The sequence below is a fragment of the Sander lucioperca genome, chromosome 10 (genome assembly GCF_008315115.2).
Source record: "Sander lucioperca isolate FBNREF2018 chromosome 10, SLUC_FBN_1.2, whole genome shotgun sequence".
NCBI lineage: Eukaryota > Metazoa > Chordata > Actinopteri > Perciformes > Percidae > Sander > Sander lucioperca.
The window spans coordinates 28,930,690-28,953,770 of record NC_050182.1 but is presented as its reverse complement, the minus strand read 5'-3'; the positions used below and the strand labels follow the sequence as shown (position 1 = coordinate 28,953,770).

Genomic DNA, 23,081 nt, shown 5'->3' with positions numbered 1-23,081 from the left:
CCTGTTAAATCTCCTTCTCCTGTGGTTGACTGGGAGCCAGATTGGCCAGGGAAAAAAAAAACATGTTGACCTTGTCTACAGATTTAGAACACAGAAGCATCACTGATATGGCAGCTGTACTGTGGCAGGCAACAGAAGCCGAGGCTCCAATCAGATCATCGGGTCAGATGGCTGTAGTTAATGCTGAGGCTCAGAGTGTGGATGTAATACTCTCCAGCTCAACGCACAAAGATACTTTTGCAGGCCTTTGTCGAGAGCCCCTCAGTAGTCTTGAAGTGTTACTAAGGCCCTTTTTCATTAAATTAACCACTTCCTAAGAACTGTGGGCGCTGAACTAGTTAAATCCTCTTCTTGGTGTGCATCGCATATTGGGGGGGTTAATTATCTATGCCTGTCGAAACTGTTAGCTACTGACTCCAAGCTGTTAAAAATCATTTTGTAATTAAGCATTTTTTCTTTATTTTGACAAGTGACAGTATCCGATCTGCCACATTGCTAATGGCGATCCGAATGATTTAAGCCTGCCTCCTACACCATGCACCTTCCACACGAATACTGTACACACCCACAGGCATACACAGAAACTCAAACAAACTAACAATATTGCATGCAGTCTCACCCCTATCCCACTTTTGTGAATCAATCTCCTGGACATGACCCTATCTTTCCCTCTTCCACATATTGTGTTGCTTTCCACCGTAGTGCTTATTACTTTCTTTGATTAATCTTCCTCCTTGCTTTCCCTGCTGCACCGGTCTGAGTCAGTAGACTTCCTGTTGGTTTTCAAAACAACTCTTCATGTCAGCCTTCCTTCCTCCCATCTCCCCCCTTCCCCTGCTCCTCCCTCGTCTTCTATTCATCACTCTACAGCCCATTTTACAGTATCTTTCTGTCTCCTTCCACCATCCGTTTCTTTCGCTCCATTACCTTGCTCGTTCGTGTCCCCTTCATCTCACCCTCTGCCTGTCCAACCTCCTGACATGAATTCCTTTTACCCTCTTACTGTATTTCCCTCCTCTTCCCTGCTTTTCCCACCTCGCCATTCATCTTCAGGTCCTCTGTCCATCTCCCTTCCTCCCTCTCCACCTTTCTGTCAGGCCCCAGCTCTCTCCCTCCTCTTCCTTCGTCTGGCAGTGGAGCGGCTCCATTCTTGCTGACAGTGCTGTTTGTGTGAACTGAGTGCTGAGCTTCACAGCCCCCTCGCCTCCCATTGCTCCCCCCTCCCAGCCCCCGCCACCTTTCCTCCTCATCCTCCATCTCCCTCCCTCCTTTTCTCCTGCCTCCCACCTACATACCCCTCCAGGCGGGGGAATTAACCTTCCAGCCCTGGGCTGCTGGGCTTAATGACTGTCTGCGGGGCCAGCTCCGACTACACAACCCAGCTGCTAACATCTGGGCCACACAGACACACCCACTCACACCGCCTATACACATACACAGGCATACACACACTATACTGGACACTGGCATTGTGCAGCATGCACAACATATGGTTAAAGTCCTTGATTTTATGACACTATACTGTGTGTCATTATCATTATTTCTTTATTGCCTGCTGCACAAATGTGGGAGTTTCCTAGCACTACTCTCACAGACAGTGGTTGGTCCATCCTTACAGCATGGCTGACCCATAGTGGAACAACAGATGTAGCAGTATAACTGCTTTTGTGTACAGAGCAAATAGCTTGTACATACAGTCAACACAGATCCACAGCCCAAGCATTGACTATCAGCAGATCAAATGAAAAATACATGCACGTGGAAAAAATCAACATGACCTTTAGGTTGTCTTGCTAGAAGAGCTTTCAGTATGTTTCACTGAGCAAATGGTGGTATTCTCCAGCCACCATTCAGTTGGAAGTATATAATTGACAAAAGAGGGGGGGGGAGCAATATCCTGAAGGAAAAAAAAAGAAGAAATCCCACTGTTGAAAGTGAATTCTTTGGCCTGTGTCTGTCTCCATCTCTGCAGCGAAGCAGATCACCCCAGGAGTGTTTCGTATATGAAATACAGTTATGTGGATACTCTGTATTCTATTCATTATGTATGAGCATAAATGTTACAAAATAGCAGCTGTGAAGACATCCATGTTGCATCTGTATCTTTGAGGGCTGCACTGCTCTTGCAACCCGGCACAGTGAAATGCTAAATAATGGGATCCATGAATACTCCGCAGAGAGGCAAAATAGAAAGAAACTACAGGCATGTTCCTTCGCTCTTATTACTGGCTCACTGCAACTTTATTACGCTTTTATAGTTATTTATTCCATTCTGCTGAAACAAGTGGTCCAACAACTTTTTAAATGGTCATTTTGTTACTGTGCGGCCTTAAAAGTATAAAAAATGATCTGAATCCAAATGTTGTTTTTAGATATTTATCCTCCTGTTCAGGTGACCCATTTGTAACCACTATCACCAACACTTCTCATATGCACACCTTCCTTCATTCTTCAGTCTCTTCACTACTGCCTCTCTCCCTCTCTTTATCTGTTTTCCTCTGTCTTAGACTAAGGAGTGAGAGAAGGGGGAGTCCCATTGGCATTCTTTAACATCTCCGTTGCTCACTTGTGTTCAGAGAGCCATCTGTAGATCAGGAAGACAAAAAGAAGCTCCTGAGCCTCAGCGTCACTCAACAGGTAAGCACAGCTCTCATGCAAATCCACACACCTATTCAAAGATTCCTGGCTTTTTTAAGAAGGAGGTACCCTCTCTCTGTGTGTCTGTCTGCCTGCTTCACTCTCTTTCTCTCTGTGTACCCTAGGCAGGTAGATGTGCTTGAGTTGGTGGAGGTTGAAAGAAGGTTTTTCCTCTCTCAACTTTTTCTTGAGGGAGAGCATGTGTGTGAGTGTGTGTGTGTGTGTGTAGCAAAGTCTGAGTAATCAAGTAAACTTGAACACTTTGAGCTGAAGGGAGTGAAGACAAAGCACACAAACACCGAACCTGGGTTTTCTTAGAGTGCCTTGAATTTGCAGTGGACACGTCAAGCTGCTGAACTGCTGAACCAAGCTGATACTGTATGATTTAGCCTGTCTATTTTTGAGGCTGAGGTCTATTCTTTCTGTTTATCCAGCTAGCTAGCTTAATCATACTGCTTAAAGAATGCCATGTTTTAATGCACAATCAGTCATTTGGACGTGATTAGATTCTGTTGATAATCTAATCTGCATTTTTTAGAAACCCTCTTTATCAGCAGTTCAGTGTTAAAGCAGTAATGGTTCACAATGCAGCTTGTATGAGTTACAGTAATTGGAGCCACAGGCAACTGGTGAGATAGGTGAAAAGTTAGGTTGGTATTAAGATGTCGGACCACATCTGAATTGGATGGCTGCACGGGAGTTGAAACTTCATTTTCTGCACATTGACTGATTTATTTGGGTTTCACGTTAAATTGGTCTAGGATTGAGTGTATTGAGTCGTTTGATGATGTTATGAAAGACACCATTAAAAAGCTACCTGTCGGTGTCACGCTGAATGGTTCAGCTACTTCTAATGCCCTTGCGGGGAGAGTGGCAGCCCTGTCTCTGAAAGCGAATCAAATTTCAAATCAAACTTTCTAATTTGCATTTGTAAGAAGCTGGTGAAGAACAAGGTAAAGAAAACCTGTATCAATGAGTGCTGCTGTCATTAAATATGGGTCTTTCTTATATTTGAAGACAAATTAAATTGCCGTTCAGTCTGGTATTTATCTAATGTCAAATTTTAAGCAACCGTTAAATGACATATCACAGTTATTCCACAAGTGCTACACCGTCCCAGATTTTTTTATACAAAGAAAACAAACGTGTATCCGCGAAATAACATTCTTCAACTGGCTGTGTTTTTGAAGCAATTAAGGAGGTTGACTTAGGTAATGGGAATGTAGGGGAGGTCAGGCAGGCTGTGTCTGAGTCCCAATGAAAATGGTGATTCATCAGGCCATCAGCAACAGATCTGTGTTGGCCAAACATTTCTCTCCCTCACAGGGAACACCTGCTGTACCTGAGCTCTAAATCCCAAAGGAAGAGATGAAGTTCTGGCTGTTTTCATTGTACTGTAGAAAGAAATCCAGTACTTCTTTTCAAGAGATGGATAACAGCAAACTGCCACGCATATTAGAAGAAATGTCAACATTAGGCAGAATATAATGACTGTTTGTGTTTACCTACATGACGCAGAGACACAGAAATCGAGAAGATGGGCACTTTTAACCTCAAAAGAATTTCTATTCATTGAAGACGGAAGTAATTGCCCTGTGTGTTGGAAAAGTATACTGGGGGCTCTGAAACACACAAATGTTTTGAGAGCGAAAAGAAATAATTGAGTGTGAGTTAATTCTTATCAAAGCCTGTTGGAGTGCAACTAATCGACTGAGGGGAGATGCGTCAAAGAGCTGTTGGCTTCAATTCATTTTGTCTATTCAGATTAGAAAATATTTAGTTTTCAATTAAGTAAATCACTATTATTTGTTCCACTCCTGCAGCAGATAAATTGAAGTGATTACAAACTGACTTCAAATCCACAGAGGGCTCTTGCAGGTCAAATAAGGAAGAGTATTGGATGCAATGGCACAGACCCACAGCACGGCCTACAGATTTAATTCCAAACTGTCCCTGGGATCCATTCAAGAGCATGGCATATTCCTGACATCTACTTGCATGTATCCATGGGAAATAAACAAAAACAAATTCACAGTGGTAATTGACAGAAATCCTGACATGGCTTTCTCAAAGGACCATGCCAGACACATGCTTTAACCTATGTACTCAACATGTCGTCATGCCCAAACAAAATGTGACCCTCTGTAATATTATGGTATAGTTTAGGCCAGGGATCTTCAACAAGGGGTCCGTGACCACTAGGGGGTCCTCAGAGTCAATGCAGGAGGGCCTCTAAATTATTGTTATGTTTTGTAATTTTTTTTAAAAAAATTAAAAAGTCCTAAAATGAATCCAACATATTATTATCAAATATGAATCCCCACTGATGATAGGCTTACTGGCCTATAGGTAAGGTAGTCCCTAACACCATCCCCAGATACAGTGCAAGGATTCACAGTGCTACATGTATGTGTAACATTAAAACATGATTTATAAATTATTATTAGGCTATTTTAATAGCTTAGTATTCTATGCAAAAATATATGTATAAAGGTTTTAGGTGGCCCCACAGGTTTTTGTAGGCCCAGTTTAACATGCAACTTCATTTTATACAATATACTGTATGTAGTAGGTCCTTGGATTGAAAAACGTTGAAGACCCCTGGTTTAGGCAACTAGCATTACTGCCATTGCAAATAAAATATGCTGCTGTTATTGTATTGTAAGGTCAGGCAACTAAAACTCTTGATAAAGGTTAGGGAAGTGGTCATGGTTACAAGACACCAGCATTACAGTAAATATAGGTACAGTAGGAGACACTGTCACTTCCTGCATTGACACAAATTATCAACATAAGTTATTTGAAGCTCTTTGAAATAAATGTCCAATGCTGTGTTTCTGTAGAGGACACTCTCTATTCACTACACGTTTTATATAATTTACATTATTGATGTTTTCACATCATGTTGCAATTTCTGTACCTTGAAGGCATTTCCTGCTTTCCATGCAGCCATTGGTTTCCATTAATTTAAGTGCAGTGTAAAAAAAAAAAAAGAAAGGTATCTATTTGCCCTGTATCAGGACGTACACAATATCATAGCTGCTCTGTTCTTCACTCCCTTGGCTGATCCTGAATTATTGTGCTAAGAGAAGCCAGATGAAATGCTGAAAGAAGCCACAGTGGTCTTCTTAACAACAATTTTCTTTTAAATGTACAGTTCTGGGGAAACTGTGCTCTCCTTGTGACTCATCAGGAGACTAAAACTAGCTGAACTAAGCCACTCAGACACTGAAAGTTCTTCAGCATTTACTTCCCATCTAAAACACAAATTACACAATATGTACCATTGAAATTGTGATTTAGATCATTTTAAAGATCTTTCTTCTTAAATTTTGTTGGGCATTTCTGCCTTTATTAGATAGGAAAGCTGAGATATGAAAGCACACTAATGCAGCTAACCATTTCTAGAATTCACGAGCATATACAGAATGTCTTTGCACTTGTTTTTCCATTTGCTTTTGAAACCTTATATCTCAGTAATATATCAACGGATAAATTGGACTCGAAAGACAAGAAACTTCTATACATCTTATTGGCAGCAAGTAAAAAGGCTCTAACAAGGAGATGGCTCAAACCAGAACCACCAACAACTGAGGACTGGATAAACATTGTGCAAGAGATCTACACAATGGAAAAACTGTCCTTTTCACTCAAAGTGCAGAGGGACACTTTCTGTAGGATATGGTCCAAGTGGACGGAATATGTTAAGCCGGTTAGATCTGATTTTTTGTAAACACTGCTGCTTTTTACTAATTGTGCACAAATTTAAAAGTTTAAATGAATAACATAAATAATATGGAAGTAATTTGGTTACCCCGCCACCCACACCTGAGTTCTGTTGTTCCTGTAATAGAAAGTTAAAAATGGTAAAGCAACATAATGTACTTCATATGTCAAACAATTGTAAAATTCAGCATGCTTTTCCAATAAAAGATAATTAAAAAAAAAAAAAGCACACTAATGCAGGATTGATTGATTGATTGATTGATTGATTGATTGTCTGCTTTAATCATTTGCTTGTCAGAGGCTTGTGAGACTTGATGCTAAGTAAAGTTTATAGTAAAGAGTATTGCAAACACATGCTCCAGTATGTTGTCAGAAAGTAAAACGTAAAAATAACAAACATAAAAGACTAAAGGTTTTTTTTATACTACACTGCTGGACTCAATACAACTGCCTCTGCCATACGCCTACTATATTCACACATGGAGTTTATGTTAAGTATATTTCATGTAGTGTTTTGTTTCCAGGGTTGTTCCAGGAGTGTTGAAGGTCAGGTGTCAGCAGTGAAATGGACTTCTTGTCAGCATGGATTGTGTCTCCTTCAGCTCTACCGTTTCTCTGCCTCATCTGGGGTAAGATAATCAAATGTCACCATACAGCACTATCATTACAGCAACTGTGGCCTTTTCAAGTCCCTTCCATGTTCAGCCCATTCAGCTGAGCAGTGAGAACCTTGACTTTATTGAAGCCTTAGATGAATCTTCACTCTAACATAATAGCTACTGTATGTGTATGAGTTGCCTTCTGAAGTCACAAAGGTTTACAGTGATGCATGTACTGTGAATGTAAGTCAGTTAAACTAACCAGGTTAATATTATACTTATCTCTTATTCGTATACTGTCAAAGTCTTGTCTAAGATACCACATTTACCACAGTATCAATGGGCTTACTCTGGCATCTTCTATGTTTCTCCTTTCACTTTTGTTTTTTCAGCATGTGAGAAAATCAGACATCAGCTAGCAAATCAAGGTGGTGAACAGGACCAACTATTACCATCATCATTTTTACCTTCCTCTGTTGTTATTGCTTAGTCAAATAGGAAACCAGCAGGTGCATCTTTTCACTCTCTTTTGCTGGGGGACATTTCTTCCTTTGAACAGGTAGAAAAACATATTTTGTAACTGATTTATTCATGGTAACAGGGGAACTCAGGGTATTAGTGTTTTATGCAAATAGCTTAATCTGAATACTGCCTAAACTGTAGTATGGCCAATAGGTTTACTCTGTGTGCACCATAGTGACTTTTCTACCAGGGTTGTTGTTCAAGTCAAGGTAAATCTGTTCAACGCGAGCGGTATGGTGCTGTGCATGTTATCCTTGGCAGTTTTTATACCCTGTATGTCCCTCTTAATCTCACCTCCAGCATTGACTAGTTTATACAGAAAATAAATAACATAATTTAACTTCTGCTACTGGGTATTATGTGCACAGTATTTCCTGACTAGTTTCCATGTTGATTAGTTTGGCTTCCAGTTCAAAGGCTAAACATAACCCTAAGTGATCTGACACCATAGTGGTATATGATCTTAATCATATTTACTATACAACATTTGCATCAGCAGACACATTTTGATAACACTATCTATATAGGTATATGAGGTGCATGCTGTAGCTTGAGAAGTTGTGAAATATTGTCTGGGAAGAATTTGCAATATCTTTATCTTAAAAATGAATGTAGAAATCAGGGTTGAGAAATTTCATGCATATAAAATTGTAGACATCCAGTCTTGAATAAAGAATGGAAATCAATATTTCACGGCAGACATTCTGACAGGTCATAGCAGAAAATCACAGGTGTAATTAATAACATTAATTAATGATGACTGCATTCCATTTAGGTGCTGCAGTTCCCACCCTGGTGGTATTGTGCATGGTTGCTTACTGGCGTGGCTTACTGGGACACTCAAATGAAACACCTGTGCATATGTGTATCAGTCAGGTCATTCAAATAGGTCTGCTTGTAGTCATTAATATTCCTATATCAACAATGGGTCAAATACTTAATGTGAGAGGGGACGCTCACAGTGACAAACTCGCAGCAAATTACCACCCATCTCTAAAATTCCACTTAGCTTTACAGGCCCCCCAAAAAAACCACTGTGGTCACAAGTGGCAAAATGCAGGATAATGGCCATTGATGATAATGGAACATCGAATTCTACTTCATTTCAACTGACTCAGTTGGTTTAAAGACACAGACGTAATCATTAGGGAGCTTGGCTGAGGGAGAAGAGAGTGGTGAAATGTGAGCACAAGCAGGAAACAACAAATATGTTGAGGTATTAACTTGTTTTAATTTAGTGAGAAAACCATTGAAATGTTGATCTGTGACATGCTAAAATGTAGTGTAATAGTCAAGCAACAACCTTTGGGCCTGAAAATTAAAAAGTGAAGCCAATGCGAAAGTGCCTTAAACATGCATTCTTTCTAATGGCCAGCAGGGGGCGACTCCACAGGACTGTATAGTAGTTTATTAAAAAATGACCCTACTTCTCACTTGATTGATACTCAGTAAATGGGTTCCTAACGGGTTTATGGTCTCAATTGCTAGTCTTTAGTAAATGATGGTCCCATTTAGAGTACAATAGACGATAAAACAGGGTATGCTTTGTATGTTACATTTTAGTTGCCTAAAATATCTTGTTCAGTGTTTGGTTGTACTAAAAGACACTCTAGGGAGTGGGCTGTTCAGTTTTGCGCCTTACTAACAGCTAGCAACCATATTGGATAACTTTGCTCCAGCTTCTCATCCAAATATGGTCACTTCTGGCTCCAAAAAATCAAGATGGCCACAGCCAAAATACGACCGTAGCACAAGCAGAGAAGAGCAATTAAGTCAGTAAAGTGACTTAGTAATGCCAGTTACACAGCAGTATCTAAAGCTTTACTTAACTGTAACACCAAACTAGTTTGCAGTATTACTTCAGGTAATAATAATAATAAAAAAAAATTACATGCTCAATTTACACGCCTCGTGTCAGGCTTGAAACCAGGCTTGTGCAAAATTTAGAATTTCAGAATTGGCCTCCATTCAATTCATGAATTGGAATTTGAATTGAATTGACTCCTTCCCACAGGAAGTTGAAATTGAATTGGAATTGGAATGACAGGAAGTGGAATTAAATTCATTGCAATTCGAGAACAGAAAGAATGTGTTGATGCTCACATACATTCAGTGTTAGGAAGGTGATTATGGAAATGTAATTGCTTACTGTTATAAGTTACCCATTATAAATGTGGTTTGGATTATTTAGATTACTTCATCAATGCAAAGCAATTTCCTTTTAATTTGATTAGTAACTAATTGAATTACACATTTTACCTCAGTAATACAACTCAATACAATTACAGTAATTTTGCAATTGAATAACAATTTCATTACATGTAACTAGTCACTCCTCAACCCTGCATACATTTTGTTCCAAAATATAGATAATGATCAAATTCTTGAAATAAATTACCCCCTCAATGTTTAGTTGTGTTCCAATGTTATTTTCTTTTCAAAGTAATCAAATAACACCACCATGATCTTCATTCTGGTTTGGCTGGATTGTGTAACTGCTGGTTTCACAGTCCATCAAGATTTCCTGATGTTTCTTTTGTAGGAAAAAAGTCCCTCAATGTAGATCACTCTTTAAGAGAACAAATATTTCTATTAATTCCACAATTGACAAGAATTGTTTTCTTGATTTACAATAAGTAATAAGTAAAAAATGTGCTTGCATGCTTTTAAACACATATGATATCCAGTGTTGGGGGTAACTCCTTACGAAGTAATGCCATAATATAATGACATTTGGCTGTAACTGAGTAATGTAACACATTAATGTTACGTGTGTTTAAGCTCTTTATGAGCTATATGCCAGGCTCTTGCTGTGTTGCGCTACAGTAATGTAATGAGTAGAGTAATGAGTTACTATCATAGAGAATAACAAGTAAGGTAATGTATTATGTTTTTTTTTTTTTTTTAAAGTGAATAATGTGTATTACACGTTCTTAAGTAGTGACCCCAGCACTGATGATATCAAATCAAATCAGTAGCATAATACCATCAAGAGATGGTTTTCAAAATAAAAGACTGTCTGTTAACTTACTTGTAGATGCCTTTTGAAATTTGAAGTAGCCTTGATGGAGCCACAGACTGGAGCACTGCAGTGCTTGCATATTGCTCTGTGGTTTCCAGGTGTTCTTGTTGGAATTGGTTCTTCAAAATGAACTAGTACAGATGACCTTTTAGGCCTGCTATTATGTTCCATGTCGCTGTTATTACAGGTGTCAAATCTATAAATGTTTGTAATCTGAAGTTGTAACGGACTTCTGAAACTTAAAAAGTCCAGTGTTGACCATCAAATTGTGTAGAAAAGAAGCTTTCAAACAAATGTCCACCTCAAATTGTTTGGTATTGGTATGGTACCATTTTAAATACTTGATTAAAGTAAAGCATTCTGGAAAATGGAAATGTTCCATCATGTTCCACAAAATTACAATTACAATAAATCAAACTTAATTATTTGTTCTGTGACTAGAACTTTTAACATTCATTGCTGGTGGAAAACATTTCCTGTTAATGTAATCTGTACAAGTAGTTCAAACTAATATCATTTATAGAATGTGTAATGCAATCATATCTGACATATATTGTAAAGCTTGTTTGTTAAACACTTCACTTAAATTATGTATATGAATTTCTTTGAATTTTTATTGAATTGCAATTCTGCTTCCTTTAATTCAAATTCGAATTGTAATTCTAGATCCTGTTTTTGACATCAATTCAAATTCAATTCAAATTCAAGAATTAAATTGGAATTTAGGAGTCATTCTCAATTCAATTCTGAATTGTGCACAAGCCTGCTAGAAACAACACTTGTCCTCGCTTAAAAACTCTTTTTAACTTTCTTCAATATCTCAACTAGCAAGCGAGCTATGTCCCTGTTACATGCCTCATAACATTAGTTCACATTTACTGTCTTACACAACTAAGTACTGTAGGCTAAAGCTTTAGTAGCAAAACCCCTGTGTGTGATGAACTGAACATGGGTTCCATCTATTGGTCATGAATTCATCTTGTAAGATTAGATAAAACTTTATCTTTATTTGTCTTGTAAGAGGAATACCGTGCTATTTCTTCATTTAAAGTTACATGCTATCACTTTAGGACATGAGAAGTCTTATCCACTACATTTTGATATGGTATTGAGTATTTCTATTTTGCAGAATAATGCAGTATTACTATTTTGGAAGCCACTGAAGATCGCTGTTGAGTATTCATTTATGTAAACTGTATGCAAATGTGCTCCTGTGTTTGGTTGTTTGTATGCATCCTCTGTAATGGGCAATCTTGCCCTTCATATTTGACGTGAGGTGACTGGTTCAGCCATCTGAGAGCGCTGTCTCTCACTCATGTTGTCAGACGCAACAGAGCATGCACTTCACAAACAACTTGGTCATTGCTTCAATGAAGGTCAAGATTCAAACAGCCTAGTGGAATCAGGCTGGCTTCTCTGTGGGGCATTGTTTAAACGAGAGTCACACTTGAATATTAGGCATTAATTGGAGTATGCAGTTCCGTTTGGCTCCTTGAACGGAATTTTTTCATAAACCCATATGTATAATAATCATATAATCCTAGACCCCAGTTAGAGGCTCATGTGTGGCCTGTTTTAAGGTTACTTTCCTGACTCCAGTGCACTGCACCACAAAATGTCACCTAAGAGCCTGGCTGAAGGATGGCCAACCCCACCTATGACAAACAAGGGGGATTAAAGTGATAATCATTACTCTTCCCAGAGGGAATTAGCTGGTGGGACATCGACATTGAAGAAAAACCACAGGTGAACGAGGTCTCTGATACCCCATGCTTTTTCCCTCCTCCCAATATCCTATCTGCATGGCCGAGGGGGGATTTAATTCACAGTAATTACTTTATTGACTCATTTTCAGGGCCGTATCATTGCAGTTTCCCATCAATAAAACATATGCCAGGATGAATAATGTGGCCAGACACAACAGGGTGCATTCTCAGACAAAAGACCACAAGACTGCATCCCTGTGGTGTAGTTTTATGTTGTGCTTCCTCTACTCTTTAGACTTCCTCCATAACACTCCTTACACATATTCAGTCCTTGTTCTTCTCCATTCTCTTTACATTAAATCCCATCACATCCCTTGCATGTTCTACCATTCCACTCTAACTCCTTTCCTCCTCCTCCTCCTCCTCCTCCTCCTCCTCCTCCTCCTCCTCCTCCTTTTATGTGTCCAGGCACACATGCCCAGCAGGCCTTCAGGTCTGAGCCCAGGAACCTCACTGTGCGGATGGGAGCCACAGCCGTGTTGAGGTGTGAGGTGCTGCGGGCCTCAGGGACGGTGCAGTGGGTGAAAGATGGCCTCCTACTGGGACCACAGAGAAGCCTGCCAGGCTTTCCACGCTACAGCATGATTGGAAACCCCACTAGAGGTAAACGCACAGAATAAGGTCTATGGCCTATTGGGCTTTGATGGACCTACCCAAGCTAAATAAATGAACTTGTTTGATAAAAGCACCACTAAAAAAGACACCAGAATTATTCATCATAAATTGCCTATGGTTGAATGACATTTGCAGTTTATGGGTTTGGCAAAGAATAAAAAAGCTCAGAAGATCCAGGTGAGTGGAATAAGATACAGTAACACTGGTCAAGGTAAGGTTAAGCTACTGTGTGGACACACGCCCTACATGGTGTGAGATGTGGAGAGGGTACATGAAGTATGATGTACCAAAAATATCTTATCAAGAACTTATCAACCCACAAACCTCACTCAAATCTCCTGCACATACCCAGAACCAGACTCAGGACAATGGGAGATAGAGCCTTTTGTGCTGCTGCCCCATGTCTGTGGAATGCCCTCCCTGACACCTTGAGGGCACCTCAATCCACTGACTGTTTTAAAAAAGGTCTTAAGACATTTCTTTTTAGCAAAGCTTTTGGTCCCCTTTAGATGTTTTTTTATATTTTACTACTGCTAATTTCTTTGTTTCTAACCTGTAGCACTTTGAGATCTTTTGATGAAAAGGGCATTATAAATAAAATGTATTATTATTAAAATGGTAACACAATAACATGCTGTCAGTGTTAGATTGAGCCTACATACTTCATTATGTTCCTGTGACATAGTTCATAGTTCTAATTATAAAGTGCTGTTGTCAGCTCAGGAAGCAGTACAGCCTGATGTTGGCTACTCTAAAAGTAAATTAGATGATGTTGTTGCTATGGCTTCAAAGTGTTATAATAAAGCAACACAGACATTACGGGAACCTTATGGCACACTGGCTCTCTATACAGGGAGCATCTGGGAGTGAGGAGGTGATGTGGTTGTCAACAGCCTCTTACACATCCCCCTCGCTGTCAGTCACATATTAAGACAAAAAATATATAAATTAAAGCAAGTGAAATGTGGCAGGGAATAAAGTGTGTTGCAGAATCTGCAACACAGTCTATAAAAAGTAATAGCCAATTAGAAGGCAATCGCAAGTAAGAGAAGAGCATCTGTTCCCGATCAGCCCGCAACTAGATAAGCCACATTTCACTGTTGCACAGTGTTTGAGACCGCAAGCGACACATAAATGCTGTATAGATGCTATTCACACATTGTCGATGCTTATTAACGCCTAGAGTTAGTTTACATAAAAACAAATGTGCAAAACGCTAAAATGTTGTTTTTCAGCTGATTGTCAGTGAGCAAATTACAGTAAGAATTACAGCAGGTACAGGGTTAGAAAAAACATTCTTGCCTGTTTTTACCTCAACAACAAAGTAAGAATATATACACATGAACACAAGGACCACAAACACACAAAAGCTGTCAAACACTCTAACATACACTCATGAATAAACTACCCATCAGTGCAGGTACACTTTACCAGGAAAAGAAACTGCAGACTGATGTATGCAATCACTTTACACTGCACAGAAAAAGAGCAAAATCATTTAAAATGGCACTTGACTGCACTTGATACGCTACACATTTTCACTGATTGTCACCATCAGTACTGTTTATTGATGCTTAAAAAAGCCTGAAATCAAACATTCACAAAAACGGGAGAGGGCCGTGTTGATTTCTACATATACTTACAGCAAATGTAGCACCCTTAGTTTCCCCAAGCGGAAGCAATAAAGTAAATGTGTATGAACACACAAGCCTAGATCTAGAATTTGCTGTGCCCATCAATTTGCACTGTAAAGACAAGCACACAGAAGAACAGATAAAACAGGTTGTTGAAGCCAAAGCACCAAAGCATTGAGTTTTTTCTTAATTTACTTTCAATGATTGGTCCATAAGGTATAACTTCGGTTCACATGACATCACATGTACTGCAAGTGTTGCATGTTTTTCTTAAATAATATCAACTAACTAATATCAAGCATTTATAAAGTGGTACACCATAGTCACATATGAATATTAACACTGTTTATGGCATGTTGGCAACACTAGAACATCTTTGCAAATTAAGTTGTTCAATCAAGTTTTATAAATCTTGTAGGCGTGTAAACGTCCACAAATATACTTTACATCTAAGTATGTAATACTTAACAGCGCGAGAAAAATATTTAATTATTAATTAAGACTGCTTCACACCTGTCACATTGTGTTCTTTTGTGTGTATATTGTTGTATATCTTCAGTAACATACTACCGGAATTTAAAATTACAAACAAAGCATGTGAGAGGAACTATATTCTTTATACTCGGCTGACTGAATGATGCAAACAGGTTCTCTGAATCAAGATCAACAATTAACCCTTTTCATTGGGACTGTCCTTTCCCAATAACATAACACTATGTGTTTCCAACTTAAGGGCCAATGCACAAATGCAGATTTGCAGAGGGGAGAATATACTCTGCAGCTTACTTTAGGGTTATGTAGATATACTGTATCCCAAAATTGTGAAGGCCCTAGCTGAAATAAATACAGAGTAATGGAAAAAATGGCAAATCGTGTTGCAGCCATCCGCCATCTCCGCTACCATAAATACACACTCTGCAACTTGATTGCACTATTTGTGAGTAATTCCAGGAAAGAGGAATATGATTAATAAATTGAATGTCTCTCTCTCTCGCTCTGCGCTCAATGATAACTTAGATGTTAAAATTGCTTCTGGTTGGTGTTAATTATCTTGCCAGCTTACTTGATACATGCATTTTTAGGCCTGTGTGGTTGTCAGACCAAGATACTATTTTGCACGTTAGTAGGCTGTGAGCCAGAGAATGAGGAGCTGAAAAACCAACACTGAACATCATCTAATCCCCACAGGTTATGGCAATGCATCAAAGAAATCAAGCCCTTTTGGCATGCCAGACTATCAGAAGAAAGATACAAAGAGAAGGACTTTGCCTGGCAGTTTATTCAATTGGCGTTGTGAATCTGGGATTGGATTTCATTTACCATGCTTGAAAGTCGTTCTAAAACAAAATGCCTCTGCCATGAGTATAGACAACCACTTGCATGCCAATGGAAAGCATGCAGCAGGAGGTTCTCAGCAAGTGAAATGATTACATTTTACAGAAATACAAAAAAAAACACCCAAATGTCGCTAAGTTGGAGAGCATATTACCGTATTGAATTGAAATGCCAGACTGTCATTGTACAAATTTCTTATATTGTCAATTTTCCTGTTTCCCATGTTGAAAATTGCCTATAATTCAGACACTCTGAAATCAACAGAGAAGAAATAGGGCCTGCAGGAGGTACTTATCGATATACATGCAACAACTCTGAACAGCCAACATTATATTCAGTAGTTAGTTGAGAAGAAAACTAAATGAGCTTTTCTTCTTTGTAATTATTTACATGGTTTTAGTGAGCACATCCTTATCACAACATGTGTCTAATTTATCTCTCCCTCTTTTCCAGGGCAGTATCACCTTCAGATTGAGAAGGCCCAACTGGAAGATGACGCCTCCTATGAATGTCAAGTGGGCCGGTCTGAGAGCAGTCAAGCAATCATTTCCAGTACAGTCTGGGTCAACATGCTAAGTGAGCACAAGTGTGAACAGAGGGCATGTGGGGGCTTATAAACGTGTATTTTTTTTGTCAGAGTAACACATGTTGTAAAATGATGTTTGTAATAAGGCACAGTGAGCATCCTCAGTACTCCGGTGACATACATAACCTCCTGACTGGTAATCAGCATATAAAGAGCTGTTAAATATTCATTTATATTGATTAAAAAAAAGCTTTAATTTGCTTAAGATAAGGAATTTGAAGCGATGCACACTTAAATGTAGAGACTACATTTAAAGTGTCCTTGGTACAGTAGAACTCAGCGGTTTCCTTTTAAGCGCAAATCACATTTTAAGCAAGTATGAACCATGAGGAAAGTCAAACTTTTTCAACTTTTTCTGGTATTTAATTCTTCTTTAACAAGCACTAAGCCATCTCCACATGTTCCAATAGGTCTATGGCTTTCACCATGCAGATATTTTATATTCTTTAGCAATATAAAATCAGAACAGCCTGGATTCCCTGGCAAGCCTCAGGGCGATCCATGTCTCTCCCTCTCACAGGAATAAATTATAACCAGTGATTCAAAAGTTCCTACTCAGACATGGGCTGGAATAGATGTAATTGTGCGACTACATTAAGACCACCTGTTGTCACTCTATTACAACCGGTATCTCTCTCTCTCCCAATCCCTCATGCTTGTGGGAGCAAGCCCATATGTGGCAGGGAAAGGACTCTAAAAGAACCTTTCTTCTCCAGGCGCAGTTCATTTGCTTACATCCCCCTCCCCATTCTGCAAAATTTCTCCCTCTCTCCTTCGCTTTCCGGCTTTCTCTTTGGTGACCATGGAGAGGTGTTTTTTCTTTCAGAGGGGGGGTTGCCGTGGTGATTCTAGTGGCCTCACTCTCCTCTGGGAAGAAAGCAGGTTTTTCTGACATCAATGGGCCGGTGGGAGGGATGGCGGGTGGTGTGGGATAGGAAGAGGCATAGGCCTTAGACGTCGCCTTTGAATGGCTACGTTCTGCTCTACACTGCAACAGTCTTATGTCCTGCAGCAGGCCTACACCTGCAGCCACAGCAGGCTTGACTCCCACATTTATTACCTCTGAGATGCCTATAGCATGTGCGCCCACATACACAAAGTCAACACAATCGCCTTTGGCTTTGTCGAAAAGGTCAATGTGTGGGAATTATGTTTGTGTTGCATCAAGGATCACTGGTAGTCGTATTTACCGTGACTGAAACCTCCTGCTGCACTGTGTGCCAGACATACTCTGATCTAAATCTCTGTTTTTGTTCAGTGTCGTGGGAGCACTTTCCAGCTGTTGACTGTTTGAGATGGACAGTTGCAGCTGCACTGTTGCAAAGGGCAAAGAGTGAAGCTACTGACTTAAAAAGCACTCTGCAGCCTTGGTCCTAAAGGGTCATTTGTTCCACCCCACCAACTCAACTGATTCAAAATACGTGACTAATCTGGGGCTTCATCATGAGCTGATGAATTCAATCTCCTGTTAGTGCTGAACTGGGACTGGAAACTGTGCATCCTTTTGAAGAGCACTGTCTCTGACGAGTTCCCCACGGACTTCTCCATCAGTGAACTACAGCTCCCAAGGCCCCACACCCAGGGCCAGTCAACCATGGCCATATCCCATCAAGCCCTGCATCAAATCAAAACACTATAAACTCTTTAGGAGGAGATACAGTGGGGGAGAGGGGAGGAATGTGAAAACAAAACTGAGATTGCTGGTCGTATAATTGGATTCTTGGGTCAGAGAGAGTGCTATCATGACTGGCTAATTCAAGATGGATCACTACAGGCAGTGAATAGCAGGGACGGAGGCAAAAATGTCAATAAGCCCCATCCATGAGCTTACAAAGAGATGTTTTCAAGACATTTTCATTGGTGCAACATAACTCCTGTGTGTTTTTGCCTTCCTGCGGAGCTCAGATAGGGGATTACTGCAATAGGCAGATCAAGTGGCAGTGAGTAATCCATGACAATAACAACCTGTACCCCCTCTGCTGAAACCCCCTCCTCTTCTAAAACTTACCCTGCACTGTGCCTGTCACATACCTGACACATCCTGTGTCTCGGTTTATACCATTAGCCTTAGCATTTAATCCTATTAATGAACAACTCTCTCCCTCACCGCATTGCATGCCTGTACTGATGCCTCCTGCTAATGTACAAAACAGTTATTTGATGTGTTCTGGTTTTAGACTGTGTTGCTCATTCAGTTCCCATAGCTGGGTCTTACAGAGATATGTGTGTATGAGTGTGTGTGCCCATGTGTGTAAGCTTATTATCAGTGTTGGTTGGTGGTTAGAGGACATTTTAGGAACCAGGGCTATGGTGAGGTTTTTGCAGTAGATAATGAGTTTAGCACTTGAAGAGTATATAATGAGCCTTCATTTTATGATTCACCGTTATAAATAATGGAACAACTTATAAATGGGGGCACAAGCAACGTAGAACATGGTGACTTTATTCATCTTTGTTCATGAAAAGTTCTGACAGTTGCCCAAGATATAACCCCATCAGAGGACAGTATGTTATACACTGGTGTGATGGTGTGCATAATACAGTGCCAGACTGATGGTACAGTGTCAGGAGCTTTTCAATTTGCAAAGGAGGCTCTGCTAAATAGTTAAATGAGACACTAAAGGGATGAATGAAATGTTTTGCCTCCTCTTTTTAAAATCTATCAATAAGGTAGATTTTCCATCCTTGTATGTGTGTGTAAAGTATATTCTGTAAATGGTCATGGATGTGGACAAATGTAACTGTTATGTAATGGACCCAAAACAAAAACTAATAGAGACAAAAGTAGTGGGTCAGGAAGAAGTGGTGTGACCGTGGGCAAGGGGAGATGGGGCTGCTGCTCCACTTCTCCCCCAGAACAGAGCAGACAGAGGGGAGGGGAAAGCTGGGCTTTCATTGCCAGAGATCACACACCTGAGACTGTGTGTGTGTGTGTGTGTGTGTGTGTGTGTGTGTGTGTGTGTGTGTGTGTGTGTGTGTGTGTGTGCGTGCGTGCATGCGTATAAAAATATATCCTTGTGCATAGATGTGTGGCTTTAGCCAATCTTTGTCTTCCAGAGATAAAACCGATTATTTGCGTCTGTGTGGTATTGAGAAGGCTGATCTGGACTCGATTATTCTCTTAATTTGGCAAAATAAGCTTTTCAGAGACTGTTTTATCCTCTGGGCCTTCTCCAAAATGTTCTTGAGAATCAGCTTTGTAATACATGTTAGACTGTGCACACACTGGCGCCTGTTTTTAGATTGAAGTGAGAATGTAGCTTGTCTGCACACTAGCTCGCCTGTGTCAGTGTGTTTGTGCATGCAGATCTGCGTGCACTGTAGACTTGAGTTTATCTTTGGGTGTTTGTGTGCAAAGGAGGGAAGAGACTAGAGTGTGGTGCATCTGTATGTGAACGAGAGAGAAAGATAGGTGGATATGCATATTGATGTGTGTCTGCTAATCTGCTTCTTATTTGCCTTTTCCATCCATCCGTCTGTATTTGTCTTATGAATCTAATTTTGCGGCTCACTGTTTCCCGTCTGAACGGCAAGAGCAAGTTTTTGCGTGCCTATCTATTATTGTGTTCATATACCTTAATAAGAGAGAGAGGGCTATAAAGCAGAGAGGAAGAGACAGGGAGACAAAATAAAAAAGCTGACAGGCAGGTAGACAAAGAAGGGGCAGAAATAGTTAATTGAGAGAACAGCTTGTTTGCTGTCTGTTCTTTGCTCTGAGTGGATGTCTAGTAGTGTTAGTGTCAGTAGTTAGTGTTTTGTTGTTGTCCACATGTGCTATTACATTTGTACAAATGTTCATCCTGACTGGGCTGATTGGGTCACATTATTTGCAGATGTGATGGATGGCTTCCTTTAATTCCCAAGTGGAACACACCTTCCCCCACACTTCTGCAGTTTAACTGCTGTGGTCAAGAAGGATAGTGAGGGGGAGTAGGGGAGAGGGGCATTGGGCTGCTAGAGAGGGATGATGGAGTGAATGAGAGATAAAGACCGGGCCAGCATGAGCGAGCGTGGAAAAAATTAGATACCTGCCTGTCTCATTTGCGAACATATCATTATTCTTATTTTAGGATTTGTTAGGCTGCCAGACGCTCCTCGAGCACAACAAGTGATGCGCCTATGTTGAATTGTGTGGGCCTGAGTAGATTGAGAGTGCAGGGGCTGTCAATAGATGCATGGCCCAGTCATCTTCTCAGGGAAGGGGGGGGACGACAAACAAATGCATCTCATTATTGCAGCGCGCGCCTCTGCAGTGCTCTGGGTAACCCATCACAGTCCACACAGATTCAATTGCTTCTTTTAAATCAGTTTGAAGCTGCAGCCACATCTCATCTGTCTCAATAGCAGACTGGAGCCAATGGGCGACTCTGCACACAGCAACAGCTCCTCCTAGTGGCCATGAATTGATTTTGTGTGCCAAAGAGATGGAGAGGAGCTTGATGGCTGGCTGGTTTGGTTGCTGTTGTGGTCCATCTGTTTACCCGTACATTAGCAGCGGCTTTATCTCCAAATTCAGCAGCAGCTATCCTCGTGCCCCTGCTCCCTTCTGCAGCTTGTCTTATACTCACTTTTCATTCTTGCCATTTCTCTTTACTCCTCTGCCAGTCTTTCATGTCTCTCTCACACACATGTATCCTTCCTGTACTTTCCTACTCCCTGTTCTGTCTCTGAACTCAGGCAGCCTTTGCACTTGATCTCTGATGAAAGAAAAACAACCTTAACAGTAACCATAGTTTGTCATTCTACAGGCTCACCCACTTGCTAAAAACTGGCACAATAGACAAACGGGTTTCTGAAGTGTGTGTGTGCATGATTGAACTGATAGTCTTGGTAAAGAGTGGCCCGCCGATCTGCAGAAATCCCTTTGAAGGCTAGTTGGTGACAGATTTATCAATTTACTGCCAAACAATTTCCGGTCCCTTGTGTTAAAAGCTATGTTTTTTTCTGGGATTCTTATTTATGGTCAGATAAAAGGAGTGCAGAGTAGAACAGTGGAGAAGTGAAGCCTGCTTTGATCAGTCCAGAAAGCACATATTTAGCTTGGGGGTGATCTGAGATGAGAAATGTTTGGTGTTTGCTATGATAGATTAGCAGTGGATCGGTTTCATCTCTGTATTCTCTTCTTGTCCACAATTTGTATTCAAACTCAACAGAACATCAAACCTCGCTGTAGTAAATCACTCAAAAGCTGACAGCGTGATATTCCAGTCACTCCCAAATGTTGCCAGTGCTTATTATCATATCATTGCATAAGCTAATATCCATCTGTGATAGCGCCAGCTTCCTCTAACCAAAGATTAGTGTGATGACTATGAGGTTAATGATGTGATAAATATGAAACTTGAGCTGTTGTCTCTCATTCAGTTCCTCCTTCCAAGCCATACTTTGAAGTGGACATGGCAACACCTTGGACGGCGGGGAAGAAATACGTTGTCACCTGTATCGCCCCTGATGCAAAGCCCATGGCTGAAATCACACTTTATAAAGGTGAGTCACCCCTTTCACCTGCACTAAATGTGACAGAGATGGTCAGCTTGACAGGTTAGAAAAAAGGGCAACAGCCTTTCCAATAATCTACATTCTGGGAACTCGATAGGTCGCAACCTGAATATTAAAACATAAAAACATTGCAGAGTAAAAGCGTAAGTTCAGTAAAGATCTCTTATTTCATAGTCTTCGAATGGCAGAGTTGAAAGGGGCAGACTCTGTGTGGGAGGAAATAGCCTGCGATTTGAATTTCCATTTTCCACTGACTTTTACAAATGCATGTACAGTTAATGTATCACAAGTTATTAGTTGTTTTCTGTTTTTGCCTTCTGCTCCCCCGTCACACCTATTATATTGTATATTGCTGGGAGGGAGAGGGAGAGATGTTTTTTCTTGGTGTGAATGTGTCTACAGAATATTGTGTTCAGTAAATTGTAATTTTGTTCGTCATATCGTAATCTCAACATTGATTTTATTTGATTTCAATTCAAAGACCGGTTGAGACAGTGGTATGCTCATTACTTTCCACATGAGAATAACATTGATGTTTTTGTTTCACATGAACAAATTTACACATAACATTTTCCCTTTTGTGTTCCTTCCCCCCATTGTGTCTTTTAGATGGAGTCGAGCTGACAGGTGTAGAGTCTTTTAACATGTCTGGCTCAAAGGATAAGCTCCTGAATACGCATGCTGAAGTAATGTATGTGTTTGCCCGCCTGCCAGACTCATTTTTCTCACCGACCTGCTCAAGCTCTCCAAGTCTGTCTTTGTTTCTTGTTTCCCTTGTTTTCACCCCGCTCTTATTTTCTTCCTCTTTCTTAGTGAGTGCAATGAATTTCTGCACACAGCGAACTGTTACTTGGCACTGTGCGATTGAATTAGCTTCTGTCAAATGCACAAAATTACATTCCGGCAGCAAGACAGATCCGATCCTCGCCGGTCGCCAGGTGCCTATACATTAAACAGGGCCATAGATTACTTTAATCCTGCTTGTCTCCTCTGTGTCAAAGATAATAACCTCTTGTCATATCCTGAGATAACATTGGTACTGAGGAGCTGCAACATTGTTCGGCTCTATTGCAGAACAGCCTAGGTCTTAAGTAATATTGATGCTCCTTCCTCATATTCACACTGAGCGTACGCAGCAGT

The 23,081-nt window shown here is 40.3% G+C and overlaps 1 protein-coding gene across 7 annotated transcripts in view; it reads left to right on the top strand.

The window, feature by feature from the left end:
- The window catches only part of nphs1 (NPHS1 adhesion molecule, nephrin), a 71,197-nt gene that overhangs the window by 20,014 nt on the left and 28,102 nt on the right, over positions 1 to 23,081 (top strand). For 4 of the 7 annotated variants that reach the window (XM_036006474.1, XM_036006470.1, XM_036006471.1 and 1 more), the window contains exons 3-8: positions 2,508 to 2,637; positions 6,888 to 6,992; positions 12,681 to 12,875; positions 16,310 to 16,432; positions 21,807 to 21,929; positions 22,551 to 22,632. In XM_036006474.1, coding sequence (XP_035862367.1) covers positions 6,929 to 6,992; positions 12,681 to 12,875; positions 16,310 to 16,432; positions 21,807 to 21,929; positions 22,551 to 22,632 — 587 coding nt within the window. In that variant the 5' untranslated portion in view covers positions 2,508 to 2,637; positions 6,888 to 6,928. Of the gene's footprint in view, positions 1 to 2,507; positions 2,638 to 6,887; positions 6,993 to 12,680; positions 12,876 to 16,309; positions 16,433 to 21,806; positions 21,930 to 22,550; positions 22,633 to 22,780; positions 22,880 to 23,081 lie in introns of those variants that run through there. The other 3 variants (XM_036006473.1, XM_036006476.1, XM_036006477.1) reach the window with 3 other exon arrangements.